Source organism: Pygoscelis adeliae, unplaced genomic scaffold, assembly GCF_000699105.1.
Source record: "Pygoscelis adeliae isolate BGI_AS28 unplaced genomic scaffold, ASM69910v1 Scaffold77, whole genome shotgun sequence".
Taxonomy (NCBI): Eukaryota; Metazoa; Chordata; class Aves; order Sphenisciformes; family Spheniscidae; genus Pygoscelis; species Pygoscelis adeliae.
This window is the reverse complement of record NW_008825216.1, coordinates 8,018,494-8,030,654: the sequence shown is the minus strand read 5'-3', so window position 1 is coordinate 8,030,654 and position 12,161 is coordinate 8,018,494. Positions and strand designations below refer to the sequence as shown.

Sequence of the window (12,161 nt, the reverse complement as noted above, 5' to 3'; positions counted from 1 at the left end):
CAGATGTCCGGGAAGTTGAAGTCCCCCACGAGAACAAGGGCCAGCGATCGAGACACCTCTGCCAGCCGCTTGTAGAACGCTTCATCTGCCTCTTGATCCTGGTTGGGTGGTCTATAACAGACTCCCAGCAGGATATCTGCCTCGTTGGCCTTCCCCCTCATCCTTACCCGTAAACATTCAACTGTATCATCATCACAATCATTGAGCTCTATACAGTCGAAACACTCCCTAACATACAGAGCCACCCCACCGCCTCTCCTTCCTCTCCTGTCCCTTCTGAAGAGTCTATAGCCATCCATTGCAGCACTCCAATCATGAGAGTCACCCCACCATGTTTCTGTGATGGCGACTAAGTCATATCTCTCCCGCTGCACAATGGCTTCCAGCTCCTCCCATTTGCCACCCATGCTGCGTGCATTGGTGTAGATGCACTTGAGCTGGGCTATCGATTTCGCCCCCGGCATCGGCATGCCACCCCTCGGCTCATCTCTAGTGAGCCCGGTTTTGTCCCCTTCCCCCTTCAAACCTAGAAGTCTTGGGCTAAAGGCGAGCACTAAACACTGATTATGCAGTCCCTCTCCTTCCCAAGTGCTCTGTTTGCAACCCTTACCCATTTAATCTCCTGAGCCCTATTTGCTCCCATGGCAAAAACCCCTGTAGAAGGCTTTAGGAGGGCTCTGTCTTTTCTAACTGGTTTGACAGAGGTGATCAAGTAATTAAAACATTGATGGATGCCAGTCAATGTGGGATGGATGTCAGTGCTGGGATCATGTTATTTCAAGTCCCTGACACCTCATAATGCGTGAGGAAGGCTGCATCTGACACAGGGGGGCAGACAGAATCAGGTGAGAGTGAGGCTGAAAATGTGAACAAAAAAGATCAAAGGGGAAGCAAGTAAGTGGTGCTACAAAATGTAATGCTGGAGAGAAATTATGAAGATGACAAGAGATGGAAATAAGACAAATCTAGAAAAGCTGAACAAAGAAGAGGAAGAAATAGGGAGAACAAAAAACTAAATACAGAAATACCAAAACCAGAAAAAGCATGTTTGTCAGGGAATGAAAAACCAGATGCAAACAAAAGAAGGAAAGTTTGAAAGAATTAATGAGAAAAAATATATTTTCAAGATATTTTTATTATATAAAATATATAATTTTATTATGGATTATATATAAAAATTATATATATTTATTATATAAAATAATATATATACCAAAAAAATGTTAATGTAAAAAAAAAATTAACTAGGTAATGTAAACAACCTGAATGTAAATATATAGTTTACATTTTGTAGTCCGAAAGAATGATGGAGAGACCAGAACCTCAGCTGATGGCTAGATTTTTGAATCAGATTAGACTGATCTAAATTTAACTGAATGAACATTAAAGCAGGATGGAACAGCGTGGGGTGTGTGTGCTGCCTTTTTTTTAGAATTAAAAAACGCCAACATCCTGAGTCATTCCAGAAGAAACATGTGGATTCTGGAATAACTCAGATGGTGGTTTTGTTTTCCTTATCTTTCAATATTTGCTTTCCTTAATTAGTGATTAGTGGTGGCAGAAAACTAACATGTGGTGAGATTTGAGAAACCACAATAACCATATTAGCTAAATGAGAGTAGATTTCCTTTCAGAGCTCTAACATATGAACGAAAACTAACTACATGTGGGGGCTTCATTTGCATAACACGCAGATTTTCAAACAGTAGTGTTAAAAAGAAAAAAAACCTTTCCACTTGCCACAGCATGAAGGTGAAGCACCAAGCAACTGCAAGGAAGGCTGTCTGGGCTTTGCAACTGGGTCAAAAGAGAACGTGTTGAGAAGGTAAGTTCGATTAGTTACCTTGTATTAACTTTGGCATTCACCTACGTGGTGAATTCTTCACCTTCTGAAAGACTGTTATTCATGCTCAATATTGAATATAGTGCAGACTAAAAGCATGAGATACATTTAAATTGGAAAACACCTGAATACGGAACAAGATGAGCAATATTTTTTGTAATGGATAAGCTAAAATTCTGATTTATCTTTTAATTAACCATTAAAATTCTGATTTATCTTTTAATGGCTCTCATTCCATGAAATAGTATTGGTAATATTCAGCTGCTTCACAGGCTAATCTGTCAGTATTCCAAAAGTAGGTTGTTGTCTGAGAGAGATGCTGGAAGCTGTTACTAGCAGCAGAAGTGCTTGTTTGAGTATGGACTACAGTCATCATGGACTTGGTTGGTGATTTGAAGTCACATCCATTTTTGTAATACAGAGGGATTTTCTACTTCTATTACTCATTGTTTGCTGCTTACATGACTGCTGTGGGCTAGGTTTGCCTTTGTGTAATGAAGTTTGCTTTGCAAGACGCAGATCCGTCTCTTCAGTCCCAGAGTTATGAGAAAGAAGCACTTAAAAGGCCCACAGTGAAATGGCCCACAATGAAATATCAGCAAATTCCTTTACCGACATAGAACGTGCTCCTACTCTAAATTTGCTGTTTTTAACAGGATTTGAGCCCATGTTTCAAAACGTCAGACACTGTGAGCGGGAATCAGCGGTTTGCTTCAGACAGCATTTAGACAGAAAGTCAGTTCTCCGTAAACAGGATCTAGGCTGTCATATATAACTATGTTATTACAAAAAGTATACGCACCTCAGCTTATAAGAGTAAATGTACTATTCCTTGCAGCACTTGAGGGACAGGAGATTTAAAAATGAAGCTTGTATTTTCTTTCCAAGAAAGTCCAGAAAATACCTTATGAGCCTCATCTGAAGCCCAAATCAAGTTAATTAGATGATTTCCATTACTACATTTTGACATGCTAATAACAGCAAGTTAGCAAAACAGTACAAAAAGGTAGTTACAAAAAAAAAAAGCTCCTCTTAGCAAAAGTTAAAAGGGTGGCCTGAAAACTTGTGAAGTTTTAATGGTGGAAATTGTTATGAATTATGAAATAAACAATACAGTGAAAAGTACTTCACTATTGTGATTAAGGATGTCTTGAAAGATTCACAAGGTCTGGGCACCTTGCCAATCATCTTGATGTAGTAAACCAAAATACAGTGCAGTTGTCCAGCACCTTCCACCACACCGTTGCTCATGCACCCTCCCTACTCACACCCCTGCCTCTGTGCTGCCCTCTCACATTGACCAACAGCTCAGCTCTCCTTGCTCATCTTCGCAGGACAATTAAAACACAGGTGTCCTTCAGCAACTGCTGCAAATCACTAAATGTGGACTGCTTCCGACAGTTAAGCTACATCGCTGAGCATGGCGGCTGCTAAGAATACAAGAACTGTCCCACAGACCAAAGGTCCATTCAGTGCCATGTCCTATTTGTGAAAATGGCCAGATGCAGGCACCTGGGGAGAAGAACATCTGCCTCATGACTTGTTCTTTGATATCCTTGCAGCTTTCAAGGATCTATCTTTTGACCATTGCTGCACCCTGGCCCTCTAACTGCAGATGCTAGTTTGATTTATCAATAGCATTTTAAAATGGAGATAATCTTAGTCGCCTGCTAGAATAGTTTCTCTTGGCTTTCTATCTTTACCTCTTCTTCTCTGCACTGAAACTCATGCATCTTCTTTCCTCCATGTAACTGGACTTTACCAAACCATATTTCAAATGCGCAACTACTTTATGGATTTAATCATAACCTTCCACAGATCTGTGATGACAGGGAATGGTTTAGTCCAAACAGCAATAAGAAGGCCAATTTAATCTTATACTGAGCCCATTGAAGTTATCTGAATCACAATCCAGATGATTTTTTTGCTTTGTATGCATCAAACAGTGAAGATTACTTTTCAGCAGTAACAATTAAAACATGTAGGCACTGTGTCCACATACGCACACACATATAGGAAAAAATGAGACTCGCGTTTCAGGGTTTTTAAGTATCTCTGTGTTGTTCTATGCAAATATGTTGGGATTGTGTCATAGCTGAAGTCGAGGTCTTGGATCCTGTGAAAATCAGCCATCGAGAAAATGAAACGTGCCTGCTTAAATGATTATGACACATTACGACATGATACTTTAAATCTACCAAGTCACATTTTGACACTATGCAGTGTTTTTGTTTCATTTACTGGATATGGTTAGCAGAAAGCAGCACCATACTTAAGCTGCTAGGGAGCCACTGCTATTGTGGTATGCTCAGTTTTGAAAAAAAGACAAGCATGACATGTATCATCCTGCATTTCTTTGAGTCCAGTGTTCTATTAATTTATTCATATCTTACAAGGCTGCCTGTATTAATGCCTTCCGGCGTCTCTTATGAGATCACAAGCTGCGACTGAATGTTCACACACACAATTTCTAAAATAAATAAGTTTGAAGGGTTTTTTTACTGGTTTCTGTTTTCCCTGCTAATGCAAACATCTAAGTTGTCATCAGAAACTAAGGTCTGGAAAAGAAACGTTTACAGCTTTTAAAATTCAGGAATCATAAAATGAAATATTTTCATGTCTAGTTCCAACTAACTTTAACAACAGACCTGAGCAGCATGCACACAAACAGCAAATGTTTGTGCCAAACAAGCAAATACAATTGCATTTTCCTTCTTTACCTGGGCATTTGCATATTTTGTGTTAGCAGTTCAGGCAAAACATTGGGATAATGTGCACCTTGGCATATACCAGATTATTATTTTTTCTGCAGAAAACAGCTATTATTCAATTCAGTAATCAACATGTCTCAGATTTGCAGTTCTACTGTAAGTGATTTGTTGATTTAAATGATTAAAGATTAAACTGCTCGTTTGCATGACATCAAGTGCACCCTTTGCAAAAGTAGGCCACCATTCAGGATATATTCTGAGCACAGTGACAATTAACACCCTACTTTTTATGATTCTAATGCTAGCTTGATTATTTAAAAAATAATATCGTTACATAGGTAGCCTAATTAGTAAATGACTTGGCTCCAGCTTGCGTGTTTCCAGCACAGATAAGGTTAAATGTTTCCCTTTACGTAAAAAAAGCAGATTATTGTTATTACTTGTTAGGAGGAAGTGGTGATTATTTCAATTTAACTCTGTACCTTTAACTAATGTTGTTATTTCTTGTTTTTCAGATTAAAGTGTATTCCTGTTGAGGCTGATGGTAAATGTGCTTGAGGCAGCCACAAAAGAATGTAACGGAATCACACATCCTCTTTCACCTCATCTTCAGACAATTTTCAAATCTGGTAAGTACTAAAATAAAATAGGTGATCTGTATTGTATGTATGTGTGATGAATGTATTAAACCGAACACATAAGTAGGAGTGTACTTACAAAGGTGGGCAATGCTTAAAAAATACTTACTGATTCCCTCCAAGTACTGAGAATTTTTTTCCTTATAGAAATCTGTCTTTTTCCTGAGGTCTTTCTTTATCCATTGTCTTTTGCTTGTATAATTCAAGTAACGTATTCATATTTAAGATTGTATTCTAGTCTTACTTTTGAGTACTCACATATTGCTTTCGTAGTGAAAAGAAATATGATAATGTGGATAAAGTGGAAAAATAGTAAGCTAAAAAATGCAAGGCTTATATATTTAATATTCAGAACATAAGTATGTTTGTGTGCACACGCACAGACATGTGCCCATATGTAGTATATAAACAATGTTAGAACACACCTCCCCTTATATATATGGAAATTTATTTTTTATAATTACCTAATACATTAATGCTAAAAAAAGCCATAAATATGCAGATTATAAATTATGAAGGTGCCTGTTGAAAGACTGTTAGAAAGATTTAAATTGAAAAGAAAATTGTGTTTATAGGAGTTCTGATTCAACTTCCTTTGCAGCCAGTGCATCTTCTTAATAACTTCAGTGAATGTTGTTTCAAATTCAGAAAAAGATATCAGCTCAAGAGATTTAAATCAGGTCCTAAATCTGATCTTTGCAATTCTGCTTTCAGTTTGAGTCCTTCTCTACTGATCTTGTACCAATGATCCTCAAGAAGCTTTTGCTAGACAGTGGACGTCCTTTTCTGAATAAATGTGTGACTGGTGGTGCCCTTGTGAATTCCTGTAGCATCAGGGAGAGTACACAGCTCTCCCGTGATGAGTAGTTGTTGTTCCCTACAGGCTTTCTGCTGAGCTCTTCTGAGGACTAGAGAGCCTTTCTTCAGTGTTAATCTGAAGAGATCTCCTTTCTTAGCCCTTCTTGCAGGCTGTAGGAAACACCTCTGCTCCCTTTCTTCTAAATGCCTTCACCTTGTCTTCTTCCTTCTACGCGTTACGCTAATGTTTGAGAGTGGCTTTGGCTAAGTGGAATGAAGAGTGACTGTTTTACAGAGAATATATGCTGTCAGGCTCTCTTTGTATTTTTAACCATGTATGTCCTAGAAAGATATGAATGACAGATACGTAGAAAGGTATTTTTCTTGCTACAATAAAATAACAGTTTCTAAAATAATAACCTTAGCAAGTACCCCTTTAGTGCTGTCTAACTGAAGAGTTGCTGTAGTTGCAACCAAGTGCAAACGGTAATAGAAACACCAAGCAAGGGCGTGAGTGTCTGCCTGGGTGGGGTCAGAGGAGGGTAAAGCAGCAGATGGAGACTAGAGTTGCTCGAAGATGGGCTAGGGGACCACAGCCCCAGATGAACTGTACAACTTACCTGCTTGCCTTATACATCTTTGCACTTCTGAGAGACACTTTACATTGTTTAAAGCTTGCTTCAGAAGGCGTTCAAGCGCTTTCAGGCTGTCATATTCCTGCAGCTTCTGAAAATCGGCTTTGAAAAGCCAGCAGAGGAAGCTGGAGAGGTGGTTAAAGATTCATTTAGAGGGCAGGAAAGCCAGAGAAGCTGTGATGCTTAAGCAACATCATACAGTATGGGTCTTCACCCATCTGCAGCTCTCTGTCACAAGCCAGCTTCCCCACATGAGTCAGAGAGAGTCTCATCCTCATTATGCTTTTGCAGAGTGTTCAGTCCTTTCCCTCCCCCAGCTTCCTAGTTATATTGGACTGCATCTGCTCCACTTTTACAGGTTATCTGTCTCTCTTTCTCTTTTTCAAAATTCAGGTAATTCCCAAACAGGAAGTATTTGTTTATCTAGACTTAAAGTTGACCCATGCGTGCTTCCTAATTAGCAGTACAACTACCAAAAAGCAGAGAAACTCTGGACAAAACTGCCATTCACAGCCTTAGCAAACACGGGACCTCATGTCACCCAGTCCCTGCAATTACTGCATTGCTGGTATATGCCGTTCTCACAGAGCAGCTAATGGACAGAAGAGGAGGACTGAACTCGTGCAGGGAAATGCTGAGGAACTAAATCTCCTGCCTGGGGGTTCCTGTGTGAGGTTAAACAAGTCATTTAAGCCCAGCTTTGCATATGTGGCCACCAATGGCATGTTCCCCATTTTATCTATCTGTGACTTTAGACTCTGTGGTCTGATTAGCAGAAGTCTGAGCCTCGCTGCAACGAGAGTCAATGGATTTAATCCTTTACATAACTGAAGTCCTTCATAATGTTAAGCACTCTTAAAAGTGATGTTAGGGGGGACAGGTGTCTCAAACTGAACATCTCAAGTGGATGCTTACTGTAATGACTCAGTGCTCAGGTTCCTTCCCTGTAAAGTAAAGGTAATAATACCTCCTCACCACAGGGTGTTGTGCAAATTAATTAATTATCATTTGTAAAATACTTAGGTATCACAGTGATAAAGAAAATAAATTATTTTCATGGAGTGCAGTCTATAACACAAAGATCTGTGCACTGAACAAAGAGAAAACAACACTAGTGACCAGTCTGTTCATATGTGGTGTATTATCCTTTGCACTATAAGAAGCAATTATCCTGGCATTCTTAATTTACCTCACTGCTGTAATAAAAAAGGGCAAGTAAAGCGATGTTAAAAGTGCTGAGACACACTGATAAAATAACAGAGTTAAAAAAAGAAAATGAAAGAGCCATATTACTGTTATGGAGTATACTAAGATAATGCTGTTTATTTGTTCTGTATTTCCCTCAATACACTGATTTCTATTGTCATACAGAATTTCTGAAAATAAAATTTAATTTACTCCAACTTCTTGTGGTGCAAAGTCAGTGTGAAGTAAGAGTCACATATTCTTATATATCATTTATTAGCTCTATGACTAAATATTCCATATGTAAGATTGTGCTCTTAATGATACTGGCGTAAACTATCCACTTTCCACAGCTGCACATTGTGCCGCAGAGGTGTGTGATTTGTTGAGATGCTCCTGTGTATTGTTGATATAGTTGAAGTGACGAGATTCTTCTTTGAATAAATGTTTTATGTCCGATTGTGTTTTTCTACTTGTTCACATTTCTTGTGCGGGTTTCCCAATCCAATCTACTTTATCTTCTTTTCAGAAATCCTTGGGAAAGCATTTTGAAGTTCTTCTCATATTTTTCTTTCTGAGAAGTGTACTGCCAAAATGAATTTTGTAAGTACTTAATTGATAAACTATATTAGTACCTCAGTAAAGCAATGAATGTGGAAGTCCCAGTTCTTTGAGGCTGCTGGTCGAAATGCCCTAATCTCAGGAGTGATTAGCTGAAGAGATGTTTCTGACAGCAGTTCACTGTCAAAGCACACTGTTTATTGAGTTTGCACTTTCCTAATGCAACTACAGGTTTGGTGTCTGTGGTGCAGGTAACTGTGTCTCTGGCTAGCCATCCTGGATTACCTGTCTAGCTGAGTGGAGAGAAGTAATCATTTTTGGGCTTGATTTAGCCAAGCTACGTTAGTATGGAACGTATAACATGCTAGAAAGGCCTGTTCCCCTCCCTTGATGCTAAAGGAAGTCTAGACTTCTACTTCAAATTCAGACTTTTACACTGTAGAGTCTTCTGTGACAGCAGACTAATCCTTTCTGCATAATGTATTTAAGGATGGAAACCTTTGGGCCATCCAAAAAGATTATCTCCATGTTCATATTTTAATTAAGATTTTATTAAATTCTCTAGTTAATTCTTACAAATCTCCTCTGCACTGTTAAACACATTTGTAATTGGGGTGTGTGGTGGGTGGAAACTGTAAAACGTATAACGTTGGAGGAAACAACAGTGCTGTGGACTATCTTGAGATGAATCTGATAAGAGACTTGAAGCTGAGATGTGGGAAGGACGGGACAGAATTATTACGGTTATCATAAGGGAAAGGTCATTTCCATTTCAAATTTGCAATCCATATAATACTTGCATACTAATTTTCGAAAGATTTCCAAAGTACCTTGTATTTGTATGACTTTGTTATCTATCATCTTTCTACTATATAGAAATTAGAGATTAACACCTATGTGTTAACTGGTGATTTTCTTTTTTACAGACAGAGACTCGTACCACAGATTATCCATATTATTCAGACTATGCTTCTCTAATCACAGAGCCTTGTTCTAAGTTGGAAGTCAGGAACTTCACAAAAGCATTTCTGCCAGTTGTGTATTCTTTGATTTGTATCATCGGCCTAGTTGGTAACATCTTTGTAGTGATGACCTTTGCTTTATATGAAAGAACCAAGTCCATGACGGATGTGTATCTCTTCAACATGGCCATAGCAGACATACTGTTTGTTCTCACTCTCCCACTGTGGGCAGTGAATTATGCTGCAGACAAATGGATTTTTGGTGATTTCCTTTGCAAAATGACCAGAGGTATCTATGCAATCAACTTCAGCTGTGGCATGCTGCTTTTGGCCTTTATCAGCGTGGACCGGTACATTGCTATTGTACAGGCAACAAAGTCATTTAAACTCAGGGCAAGAACGCTCGCATATAGTAAACTCATTTGTTTAGTCGTGTGGGCATCATCAATTTTAATATCTAGTTCCTCTTTTCTATACAGTGAAAGTTACAGCTTCTCCACCAATGAAACCAAAGAGATTTGCGATCACAGGTTTGACAGAATGTCCGAAGGCACGATGCTGAAATCACTGCTGCTCTGTCTACAAGTTGGATTTGGATTTTTTATACCTTTCATATTCATGATTTTTTGCTATACGTTCATTGTCAAATCCTTACAGCAAGCTCAGAATTCCAAAAGAAACAAAGCAATCCGTGTGATTGTATTAATTGTAGCTGTTTTCCTAGTTTGCCAGATACCTTATAACATTGTTCTTCTTGTGACAGCCATAAATATGGGCAAGATAGACAAATCTTGTGACAATGACAAGATAATGGCCTATGCAAAATACACCACTGAAGCCATAGCATTTTTACACTGTTGTGTGAACCCTGTGCTCTATGCATTCATTGGAGTGAAGTTCAGAAGTTATTTTGTGAAGATAATGAAGGACCTATGGTGCATAAGATACAAGAAATGTAATAAACGTGGTTCAAGGACAAACTCTGATATTTATCATTCAAGACAGACTAGTGAAATTCTGACTGACAATGCGTCTTCTTTTACTATATAATACAATTTAAACAACATTATTACTGAAGGACTCTTCTCACCAAGCAACCCAAACCAGTGTCACTGTACCTGTGACGGCAAGTCATTTGGGCTTCTCTGCACCTCTAAGGGAGCTCCCATGATCTACAACTCCCTTCAGGAAAATAATTAAGATAAAAGAGTAACACTGTCCTGTGGAAAACTGAAATTTTATTCACTTCTCTTAACATTCAAGCTCTTCTAAAGTGCATTCCTTAGAATTATCAGGAAAGTGAAGTTTACAGAGGAACCCTCCTTGTTTTCTAAGGAAAAATTGCATCTCATCTGTCCTACATCACTGAAATATCCCAAAAGTACTAAGTAAATGAGTCAGGTTATGTCCAGGTTCATTCTACTTACATTTAGCTTGTTTCTGTTAATTACTTCTACCTGGAAATCCTATTTAAGTGTAGGTCTCCACTGTGCTTTTGTTGCAGACAGGTCACTGTGATAATACTAACCTAAAGAGATTGCATTTTGAGCAAAGTACGGCAAGGAAAGCAAACAGAGAAATGAAGAAAGATGCTCAAGGCTGCTGGCATACCTGGGCTTGGGTGTTAGATCTCGTAAATCTTTGCCCAGTTCTACATTCCACCTGCTCATTGGGAGTTGCTTACACCAAAGCTGAGACTGGTCAAAGCCAACAGTGACATGTCTACTAAAGAGAATATTAGAAAAAAAGAAAATTATTAATTAAAGAGAACACTGAAATATCCACAGAAAGGTTTCCTGAGATCTCCTGAGATGATGTTTTGAATAGGGAATGGAGCTTTGCTTGAGAGGTTCTTCTCTTCATTTGGCACAGGATTCAGGTGCTGGAATCCATCAAAGCTGATCATCTGGTGAACGTCTCCTTTTGAAAAGTTGTTTCTTCCTAGCTGAAATTCACACTCCACTTTTTAGAAGGCAACAAACTGTACAGAACTGCAACTATTCCAACACTTTTTGTTGGAACTTGATTGGTGACAAAACATGATTAATTTCTTGGTATTTAGCTACCATTAACAAAATTTCCTTAGGAATGGATTTATTAGCACAAATACGCATATACGAAATTTACTCTATTAGCTTCAGAAATTATTAAGGACTATATCTAAAAATAAGACCAGAATCTGACTTAATCCAGCCAGAATTTTTACTGAGTTAGTCAGTATTTGACTCACTATGAATATAGAAATATTTATAATAAATGCAATTAGTTTTACCCAGGCACGACTTTTCAGCAAACCCTCAGTGGATCTTCTGCTCATTGAGTGAGCTTCACCACACTGTAGCAGTCATGGTGGGATGGCGAGGTAGACAGGAGCAGGAGGGCAGAGGGACAGGATGGAGGAGAGGAGCACCACTGCTACCTGTTTGCAGACTGCTGAAGTACCTACCAGTCCTCTGCAGTTCTGCTGCAACGTGAGCAGAAGCCATGGCAGTCTCTAGATTTGCTGTTGTGTGGGATTTTACACTCCTATGGCTGTGTAAATAAATGCAATTTGCAGCATGCTGTTTTCCTTGGTTGTGTGTTTTTTAAAGTTCACGGCTGAAGAGGCCGTGGAGCTTGGATCACTAACCACATCTTTCAGTGACAATGCAAAGAGCCAAGGACCGTGCTGGAGCTGAAGATCCCTTGAGGAAGGATGTTGATATGGCATGACATGAAACTAGTACCGCCTTGGCTGGCGCAATCCATCTTTGTTTACAGTGCAGTGTGAGGTTTTTAAATATCAGCGCCAGGTGTGATAAAGATTGCATATATTTATCATGACTGAA

The 12,161-nt window shown here is 38.8% G+C and overlaps 1 protein-coding gene across 1 annotated transcript; it reads left to right on the top strand.

Moving 5' to 3' along the window:
• The first annotated feature begins 468 nt into the window (after nt 1-468).
• Nucleotides 469-10,383, top strand: CCR6 (chemokine (C-C motif) receptor 6). The gene is made up of 2 exons (XM_009329257.1): nt 469-546; nt 9,298-10,383. The coding sequence occupies exons 1-2, from the start codon at nt 469-471 to the stop codon at nt 10,381-10,383; spliced, it is 1,164 nt and encodes a 387-aa protein (XP_009327532.1).
• Nucleotides 10,384-12,161: the final 1,778 nt, after the last annotated feature.